The 10,413-nt window shown below is 41.1% G+C and overlaps 1 protein-coding gene across 1 annotated transcript; it reads left to right on the top strand.

Moving 5' to 3' along the window:
* Positions 1–398: 398 nt before the first annotated feature.
* On the top strand, positions 399–7,282 carry NPTX1 (neuronal pentraxin 1). The gene is made up of 5 exons (XM_039346099.1): positions 399–949; positions 1,308–1,515; positions 2,445–2,689; positions 3,668–3,847; positions 5,902–7,282. Exons 1-5 carry the CDS (start codon positions 485–487, stop codon positions 6,121–6,123), a joined length of 1,320 nt encoding a protein of 439 aa, XP_039202033.1. The 5' UTR covers positions 399–484; the 3' UTR covers positions 6,124–7,282.
* Positions 7,283–10,413: the final 3,131 nt, after the last annotated feature.

Raw genomic sequence — 10,413 nt, 5'->3', positions numbered from 1 at the left:
CCGGGAGCCCATCGCAGATCTGCTTCTGTGCTTAAAAACCCCTCGAGGCACGCGGTCCTCAACAGCAATTTCCCACCGTCCGAAGAGAACCTGCCCTGCCGCACAGGCGCACGCCTTACGCATCCGACCGGGCGCCGGTTCTTTCCTTGCGTGCGCAGGCCGCGCCCCCTCCCTCCCCCCCGCAGGTTGTCCCTGCGCGCCGTTCCATTTATCGCAAGGAGGAAAGCAGCAAGTACGTGCAATCACCAGACCTACTCAGTGTCCCTCTATTTTGACTCAGACCTCCTGAATCAGGAAACTCGAGGGCTACCGAGCAATTAAACAGGGATTCCACCCTATTATGACGTCAGTGGCGTTGTAGCCCCTCCCGCCCTCTATAAAAGGAGCCCGCGTACCGCAATCGGCTCAGCAGTTCGGTGGATAGTTCCATGGTGCTGAAACTCCTTTTGCCATTTTTTTTTCCCGGAGCTCCGCGCTGTTTGGGATGTCTGCTCCGGTCATGTTTGCCGTGGTCCGCTGCAGCTTCGTGTTGGTCTCCCTTTTCTACTTAAAAGGATGCGCCCAGAATTTTGGACAGACTCGGTTTATCTGCACCTCGGTGCCGGTGGATATGGACATGTGTACCTCTTCTATGCAGAGCAGCGGTAGCACCGAAGACATGAAGACCACAGTGCTACAGCTCCGGGAAACGGTGCTCCAGCAGAAAGAGACCATTATGAACCAGAAAGAAACCATTAGGGAACTGACCACGAAATTGGGCAGGTGTGAAAGCCAAAGCACTGTAGAAGCGGGCCCTGGTGAATCTAAAACGGGTGGGGGCTCCGGCAGAAAGCAGACCGGCTCTTCCAAAAACACGATGGGAGATCTCTCCCGGATTCCAGCTGCTGAAACACTGAGCCAACTTGGGCAAACTTTGCAGTCGCTCAAAACAAGGCTAGAAAACTTGGAGGTACAACTTTCTCCTTTTTGTTATTTCTTAAATCTAGGCAAGCAGACACTTCAGAGTTCGCTGTGAGTTGTCCAGTCTTTGCTGATTTCCACCTTGTTTTAATGGTGCAGCTTTGCCCTGCATCGGAGGCAAAACATTCACCATCCCATTCAAAATATTCTCCATCGCCCAATTCTTTAACAGATTGACGTGCTTCTTTTTAATACAGCACTGCTCTTTCACTCGGTAAGCTCTGAATGAGTTTAGCTGTGTCAGAGTAGTGAGTCTCAGAACGAGCTTCTGGAAAATAATGCTATGGTGTTAATTTGGTTTTCCCCAATCCACTTACTCTCTTTGCTTCTCCCCCAACCTTGCACAGCAATTCAGTAGGATGAATTCTTCGAGCCAAACCAATTCCCTGAAGGATATACTTCAGAACAACATTGATGATTTGGAAAAGCAAGTGCTCTCTCGAATTAACAGCCTGGAAGAAGGAAAGTACAACTCCAAGAATGAGTCTGAAGAAAGAGGGAAAATAGAAAGCACTTTAACTTCTCTTCACCAAAGGATCAGTGACTTAGAGAAAGGTAAAGCAACCTGGATTGAAATAGGTAGGGCTTATTCTGAATAGTGACCCACTTGGAGGAAAGTGGCTTTTGCATGTCCTTACACACACACACACACACACACACACACACACACACCACTGTAATTTACATTCCTTAGTAGCAGCAGTTACTATCCTGGGATGAATTGTGAGTTTATGAAACTGGGAAGGGCAATAAATAGGTTCTATATAATTTTTCTAAAATAATATTGGTCCACATGGGAAAAAATACTATTCATTAGTGAAGTATCTTAGCAGATAGTACCTAATGCACACGCCTTAATATAACTGCTTTATATAGATTGAGTTCTATCCTCTAAGTGACCTAGAACAAGCAATAGCACTTTTTTTTTCTTCAGACTCCAGTAAAATCACTGCATCCATTTACATTCGTTGCTCCTACTGTGTGTGTATATAGAGAGATAGAGATATAAAAAGATATTAAGAGTAAAAAGAGCGAAATGAGAAAAAGAGCCTTTTTTCTAAGTGCTGCCCATGTGATTAGGATTAGTGTGCTGAAATGTGTTGGAGGGATTTGAATACTGCCATCTTAAGGCTCATTATATAATGGAAAGAAAGAAAGAGAGAGAGAGAGAGAGAGAGAGAGAGAGAAAGAAAGAAAGAAAGAAAGAAAGAAAGAAAGAAAGAAGAAAGAAAGAAAAAGAGAGGAAATAAATTTTAAGGTAAACTGTGTTCAGGTCTATGTGTGCTAGCCTTGATGCTGAGAAGGCATTCCTACAAAGCTTCAGTCCATATCTTTGGCACTGCCTCAGTAGAACTATCCATAATACTGTGCATGTCTACTCAGAAATTAATCTCATTAAACTTGCTTCCTGATAAATGAATTAGCATCACAGCCTTAGTAACTATGCAAACACAGAGCAAACTCCCTTTCTTATTTTCCTCCAGGTCAGAAAGAGAATAGGCCAACGGATAAATTTCAGCTGACCTTCCCTTTGAGAACCAATTACATGTACGCAAAAGTGAAGAAAAGCTTGCCAGAGATGTATGCATTTACAATTTGTACGTGGATAAAATCAAATGCCTCTCCAGGTGTAGGTACACCCTTCTCTTATGCAGTACCTGGACAAGCCAATGAGTTGGTACTTATTGAATGGGGTAATAATCCTATGGAGATCCTTATCAATGACAAGGTAAGTGTCATTCTTTCAGTGAAGAAATATGCATGTATTAATAAATGAAAATTAAAGGAGGCAAATTACTCATTAAACATGTAGATAAACAATGAAAGCTTTGCACTTGTTCTCCAAATATCATTTGCACATGAGGAATGTGTTTGCAAATCTTTGGTGCTAAATAATACCATAAGTACTGGTATTAAAACACAGTTCTATTTTTAATGTAAGAAGACAAGATGAGTTGTTAAAAAAACTTCAAGTTTCAATATATTCTCTAGGGCAAGTAAAATAAATCTAGTTTTTTATATGGTTCTGAATTAAACTATTTCATTTGACCAACATTTCAAGAAGGACTATTATGCACAATGTAGTTTTTAAAACAAAAAAGGAGAACTTCTAACTTTAGTGAAAATTTGGACATTCTCATAAATATGACCAGCTTGTTTGTTTCATCCTTTCAATTACACTGTGCCTCCCCAAATTTATCAAGATATATTCCAACTCAAGCAATACATTCTTCTGAGGCTTAACAAATGACTTCTGTTTTAAATACTGAAGAAATCAACTCTCATTTTCTCAAATTTCCAGAACTGTAGAAATACATGACAATGTTTTCAGACCTGTTTCCTTATTGTCATGGTATTTAAACCTGCAAATCTAATTCTGTGTCCTTGAACATAAAACAAGCATTCTCATAAACTGTACTTCCGATGCCATTCTGTTCATGGTTACTCAGAAGTGAACCTTATTAAATTCAAAAGGATCGATCCCGGATAAGTGCATTTTGCTTTAGACTGCAAACTTTTCTTATCCTTCAGATAATGTAAAATGGAGCTCAAAAAGTCCCATGGCTACTATGGAGATTTGGCAAAATTTCCATCTTAGTAAATACAACAGACTTGGAAGGGGTCAGCGGCCAGATCTCCAATACAGTGCACAATATATTGGGGGAAATGCATATCTGCAGCAATTCTTTCAATTTTCTTTCCTCAGGTAGCAAAGCTTCCTTTTGTCATTAATGATGGGAAATGGCACCATATCTGCATTGCATGGACAACTCGGGATGGTGTCTGGGAAGCTTATCAGGATGGCACCCAGCGAGGCAATGGGGAAAACCTGGCCCCTTATCACCCGATCAAGCCCCAAGGGGTCCTAGTGTTGGGGCAGGAACAGGTAAGGTTGTGCAGTGATCACAGCAAATGGCTATTCTCTGCAGCAGGGATAAGCAGAAGTCGGATTTGTGGGCTTAGAACTAAAATCTTGAGATCCACCAAATGAGACCATGTGTAACACACATAATTAAAATGTGAAGTCCAAAAAATGGTTTTGAATGCCAGAACTGAATGCCATTCATAATCTTCTAATATACATACAAAAAGACTCCTGGCTATCCCTCCTAGTCACCCTCCATTTTTTCCCCCGATTTCTGCAATACGCTTTGATGGAGGGCAGGTTATAGTTACTGCTGTTAAAAAAAAATCCATGCCCATCTGCTGCAGATCACCCAGTGATCTACATAAATAATGATCTGCTCATCCTTGCAGTAATTTGCTGTCATTTCATATAAAGACTAGGGTAGAAAGTGCTAAGCATTAGAAATAGAGAAAACTTCCACTTCAGGTCTTAATTGCATTTAGTAACTTCAGGATTTGCTCTTCTGAATTGTTCCAACCTGATACAAGATCCCCTTCAATTCCAGATTGTGTATATGTGTGCGTACTGAAATCAGCTGGGACTGAGGGTTTTATGCTCTTCTGTTTTAGGTCTGATCATCCTAGTCACAGGCTCCTGGTGCTAACATCACCTGATCATATCAAAATACCTTAACAGCCAAAGCATGCTTTGTTCATACATTATAATGTTTCCTGCAGCTACGTTCCCTTGAGTTTCAGCTTTTAATTGGTTAGATATGAATAGATTTCCCAGACTTGTGATAGAATTTCCAAGCTTTGTTCCCCAATAGTAAAGATGGTAGAATTTACTTTGTTCAAAATAATAGCAGAAGGGAAATTAAGATTGGTGGATGGGTGGGACAGTAGGAAAAATGCTTAAATGAGGAGGAATCCAGAATGCATAGGAGCTGAAGAAGATTAATCCATTTCTTTTTGTGCCACGTATTTAAGCTCTATATACACATCTCTACACACAACTGCATATTATAAAATACATTAGCATAGATTTTTCCTACTGCACAAATAACATTTCCAAGAGATTCTTCTGCAATAAGACTTAGGCACCAAAACTACTAATCAGTAATCTGTATCAGTTTTTGCTAACCTGTACTTTTGGGATATGTTCAGTTGTAATCATCCATTTCTCAGCTACCTGTGCATTGCAGTTCCAATATATTTTGAAGGTATTAGATAAGGAAAGAGGGGTTTACACAGAAATGTCAATGTGTCACTTCTGCTGTATGATAGTACTATGTTTGGGGAGTTCTGGTCATCATATCATAGATTCAGACTGACCTGAATATTTCCATGTAATTACCAATCCCAAATCATCTCAGATTCTTCCCCTCCCACTTCATAAAAGCAGGCTGTTGTTTTCCTGACCATTTACAACTCAAATAACATGGATAAATTCTCCTTAACAATACCACTCATCCACCTGAAGGAAACTCAGTTGTCAGAGATAGAAGGACAAATACTGTATATTCTTGCTTTGACACGGTAACTATTTCACTGAAAAGTTTAAAAGTTTTCAGAATCAATTTAAAAATATTGGTACACATTATTACATAGCAGCAGAAAGAACAAACATAAATATAGCCAGTTAGAGATAGGGTGAAAGAACAATAATTCAGTACGTAGCTATTTAAAAATCTGGGCATTAAAAAAGCAATTCTTGTAGCTGATTATTAAGCAAATAGGAATGGGATGGATTTTCTTACGAACATTTTCTACCTTACCTCTTTAAGGCACACCAGGAATATTAGAACAGTTCTATATGTTCCACAGAAAATGCACTTCAGGGACTGAACATTCTTGTCTTTATTCAATTTCTCATTGAGCTTCTTTAATGCAGTCTATTCTAGCTGACCTTTCCTTGCTACCTGAAAATCTTTCTGGCTCATTTCAAGTGTTTATTATAACAGGTTTTAAGATGGTCAATGCCGCGTTCATTCTCTGGAGAAGGAAAAAGCACCCTGTGTACATGATGCTGCACCTGTTTGCAGAGAATGACCTTTTCAAACCTTTGATCTTCATTTTTTTTTCCCATTCAAGGATACACTTGGTGGTGGATTTGATGCCACCCAGGCATTTGTGGGAGAACTTGCTCACTTCAACATCTGGGACCGAAAGCTCACCCCAGGGGAGGTCTACAACTTGGCTACTTGCAGCACCAAAGCCCTGCCTGGGAGTGTCATAGCCTGGTCTGAAACTAACATTGATATTTACGGTGGAGCCACCAAATGGACATTTGAAGCCTGCCGTCAGATCAACTAAATCTGCCACACTTTCCCTTTCCTTCTCCCAGATCCACTCAACCCCAGGTGAACAGACATTCTTCTCATCCAGGAATGATTTACAGACAACTTGCCTTCCTTTTTTTTCTTTTCTGTCACTTTCGAAAATCATGTTACTTGTCCTAAAGAACCAGTATTTTATCGGGAGGGGGGGGGAAGTCTAGGAATCTAGGAAATGTACATGGAGTTCTTGATACCATTCTAAGACCACCTGGAACTTTGCAAACTGACAAAAAAATGAGAAGGTTCCTAGTTTTTTCTCCCACTGCTTTATGACGTCACAAGATGAATGGTCTGGTTTTTCTGGCTTGCCAACTTCGTTTGAAGCCTGAGTGCCTTTGGGCTGGTGCAACTCTTTCAGCACATTTGTCTTCATTTGCATATACTTTTTAAAGGTTATCTCTATATATTCCTACTCTACTCGATGTCTTTTAAGCAGCCATTCTCCTCTAGGCAGATACTGATTTTTTTTAAAAAAAATTGTATTTACAATTAGTTTTCCAAGTTAATGGGATGGCAAAAGCTTTTGAATGGTGCATAAGGAGGCTGGATAAGGATATGAGGGGAGGGAATGGTTTATTTTTTTAAAATTGATCAGGTCCTCTACTGTCCCTCACCAGTGGTGTTCACTACTGGCTAAAGCCAGAATAGGACAGGGCCATCTTTGCCCTTTCAAATGTACAGGTAAGACTCGGGAGCATTGCCAAGCTGAGGATCCTGGGTGGCTTGTCCAGATCTGGGATAATTTGTAGGAGCAGCTGTTGCTAATCCATGTCAATGCAGCTGTAAAACAGCCTGCTTTCCTACACTGCCTTTATTTTGCTTAAAGCCTAAAAGGATCTGCCTCTGTTAGCCATCAAGCTTACGTGAAGTCTAGAGAGCCATCATCCCAGAGACATTAGCTACTCTTTCTTCCAAAGCAATGTGGCCTGAAGACAGCAGTGAATTCCCAAACCCCTTCCTGGTTGACCTTCCCTTCTCAATTTCATAGCCAACTCTTCCCCTCCAAAAACAATGCATCTTGGACTTCTAATGGAAGACTTGACAGAGAGATGGGATCATTTTCTCATCCCTTTGAGACATTCCACACCCTTGCTTAACCTCCTTTACTCTAAGAGCCATAAATCTGAAGGGCTTGTTGGGGGGGAGGAGGGAGGGAGGGGCGGGGAGGAACAGGAGTCAGATCCAAAGTATGTGGTTACCTTCTGACTTCCATGGCCATACTTGCAAACTGAGAATTTTGTCTTTTCAGTATAAATGGGGCATCATTACAGGGGGAAGGATAGCCTAGTACAATGAGCCTTGCTTGGACCTTTCCCTAAAGGGCCCTGTGTCAGGTGCTGTGTCAATTTGTTCAAACAGTTTCCTTTTTGAGAGGTGAAAGGGAATGGAAGAACAGATTTCAGCCAACAGAGCTAAGCAGCCAAGCGAAGGGCCAGTCTTGGTTTTGCTCCATAGCCCCAGAGGATGGAGGAGGGACAGCTGTACAGCCTTTCATGAATCTTTTTGGAAGTAACCCTGTGCTGTACTTTTGAAGCATACAAGGAATAGTGGCCCGAATGAAAAAGTAGATTCTTCGCAAACTTTTGTGAAGGAGACAAGGTGCATTTCTGTTGTAAAATCCATTGTATTAAGGGTATCTTGAAAAGGACCTAAAAATAGGAAGGCATCTTGGTTGTCTTCTCCTATGGGGTTGTGCTTTGTTTAGATAAAAGAACCTACTTCCCCTGCACACACACAAACACACATCTTCAGTGGCAACAACTTGCAGTTCAGTGATGTTCCTTGCTTTGGTTCCCATTTATGGTACTCTTAGATTTCTGCAGGCTTCTAGGGAGACCAGGGGTGCACTGCCATTTCTTGCATGTTTCAGTAGGAGCCTCAATTGTGTTTCCTCAATCTAATGCTTGCCTCCTTGCATGGGCTACTGCAGAGCTGTGGGGGCGTTTGCCAAGCAATAGTTCATGCTTTAAAAAGAAATCATTCAAGCACATTAGTCGAGGTCAGGGGTGGCTGGACAAAAGGCAGTTTACTCATGCCGTGTTCTTCCCCCTGATAAAAGCATGACCTTAAAAACAACAACAACCACCACCTAAAAGACGAGCAATGGACTTGTTGACATTCATATCAATGGGGACTGTTTCTTTCAGCATGCTCTTACCCCAAATGTTTTGGGATGTTAGCGTTCTCCATTCAGCACCCGAGTGATTCCAAAGAGGTGCTGTTTATGCCCTTCTGTTGCTCAATGAACACTGTGCTTTTGGATCAGATTAACTGATATTTACCGAAGTGCATGTCCTTGGGGTTGTCCCCTTTAGTGTCACTTTGGGGTAGCCTCTTCCATGCCAGATTTCCTCGGAAAGAGACTTTCAGTGTTGCTTTCCTGGACATGGACTAGATAGCAGACCACCCTGCCCCAAAACCAAGGCTACTGCTTAATACAATTGATGCTCCCTCTTGCACTGAATAATTCATGCCTCTCTCAGGTGATGTCCTTTTATACAAGCAAAATGAGCACTAAACAAGCAGCACGCGTGTTTGCCTGAATATTGTCTGACAGTTTCACCACATTCCTAGGGAGGGTTTTCGCTGGCAAAAAAAAAAAGCCATCATGGTTTGTTTTGTACGGACCACTGTGTGAGCTTTCCTCTGTTTTAGGCAGTCAGTGAATCAGCCTCCTTCTGCCATTTGATTCCAAACATCCATAATTAAAAGTAAGTTCTATTTGCATCTAAGGAGCCTACTTGCAAAGAAGGCTTAAATTCACAGATTAAGTGTGAGATTAGTTGAACTAGCATTCACCTTCCCTTGACAGTTTATCTATTGTTCGATATATCCAGGCTTTTTGTTTAACACAAACACTCACACGCACTCACGATCTCTTATATATATTTAAGAAAAAAAGTTTACTTACCAAGAAAAGGGTATTTTTATTAGAAAAGAATATATTGAAAATAAACGGGTATTCCCTGAAAAATGCTTTTAAACTACAGAGGAAGGGTAGACAGAACAAGAAAGTTTATTTTGAAATATATAATGTTTTATATGGTTTCTGTAAAAAAAAAAAGGGGGGGACAGACTTCCTGGTTTGTACGACTGTATTGCAGCCCTCAACCTTTTCAATCGGTCTTTCCCTTTTGAACTTGGTCAAGGCATTTTTCCTTGGCTGTGAGAAAGAAAGGGAGAGGATTGTAAGATGTTCGAAACCCTTTGAGTAACTCCAAAGCTGTGGCAAATGCATATGCAATTGGATAGGCACAGAAACAACTCAGTGCTAAGGATGCACTCGCACACAAAGCTGCTGCTTGTCCTACAGTGAAGAGGGTCGTAGAGTCCCTCACCTGACAAAGCTGTGCAAGAGAGCTAAGGGGAAAGAAAGCCCACCTAAACGGAATCACCAAAAGAAGCCCTCTAAATAGCTTTCTTTTAAATAACACCACCCAGCAGCGTTTCTTAAACAGTGCTCTTTTAAGCTGACCAGTCAAATTGTACCTTGTAAGATCAACCTGCTAAAGCAACTTATTTTGACACCTTTTTTCAGTATAATCTGGTGAAGGGGGAAAATCGTGACATGGTCAACGAATTCAGTCCAAATTGCATGCCACTTGCCCTATAAAGGGGGGGGGGAGGATAAAGTTACAATTGTATATACTGTACAGTGTGAAAGACAGTATGTTTCTTGAGTTATCATTCTGTTAACCAAAGCTGTATATTTTCCTATTTCTTGCTATTAGTCTTTATTGGATTTTGAAAGAGTTATTGTTATATCTGACATCCAGAGAACACATCAGCAGTTCTTAAAATGCACAGTTTCTACTAGTTCTTCATGCTTTCCCCTCCATTTTATTGCTGAAACTACATGAATTGTCGAGTTTATTTTTACACAATAAAAAAATGATGAAAGACACGAGGTTGCATTCATTTTCCTCCCCACATAATTTCTTTCCCCAGAAGAACCTGGACACTGGGTACTGTCTCACTGCCAGCTTTCTTAATGCTTCTGGGAAGAGGTTGCTGAGCTGCTGAGATTCACACTCAGATCATCCACAGAACTGCAGCACATCTGCAAAGCCAGCTCTTGCCAAAGAGGTGCAACTCCCGACTAGATGCCAAAAGGCTAAGACCTGCTCAAAACATTCACTTCCATTTCTTCTGTCTAAACAGTTTTGGTTGCTCAGTTTTTTGGCTGCCTTTTGCTCTAGTACCAATCTGTCACAGACTTTTTTTGCCCCCCCCCCTTTTATTAATTGCCTTGATTGAATTTATTTCT

The sequence above is a fragment of the Crotalus tigris genome, unplaced genomic scaffold, assembly GCF_016545835.1.
Source record: "Crotalus tigris isolate CLP2741 ecotype Arizona unplaced genomic scaffold, ASM1654583v1 scf7180000017551.9496454, whole genome shotgun sequence".
In the NCBI taxonomy this organism is placed as follows: domain Eukaryota; kingdom Metazoa; phylum Chordata; class Lepidosauria; order Squamata; family Viperidae; genus Crotalus; species Crotalus tigris.
Note: the sequence above shows the minus strand (reverse complement) of the source record. Positions and strands in the feature narration are given on the sequence as shown.

What these genes read in the sequence shown, in the direction of transcription:
- NPTX1 (XM_039346099.1), top strand. Translation starts at nt 485, where the DNA reads ATGTCTGCTCCGGTCATGTTTGCCGTGGTCCGCTGCAGCTTCGTGTTG. An exon ending in CAAGGCTAGAAAACTTGGAG is followed by an intron (nt 950 to 1,307) that starts GTACAACTTTCT and finishes AACCTTGCACAG; the next exon opens with CAATTCAGTAGGATGAATTC. An exon ending in GATCAGTGACTTAGAGAAAG is followed by an intron (nt 1,516 to 2,444) that starts GTAAAGCAACCT and finishes ATTTTCCTCCAG; the next exon opens with GTCAGAAAGAGAATAGGCCA.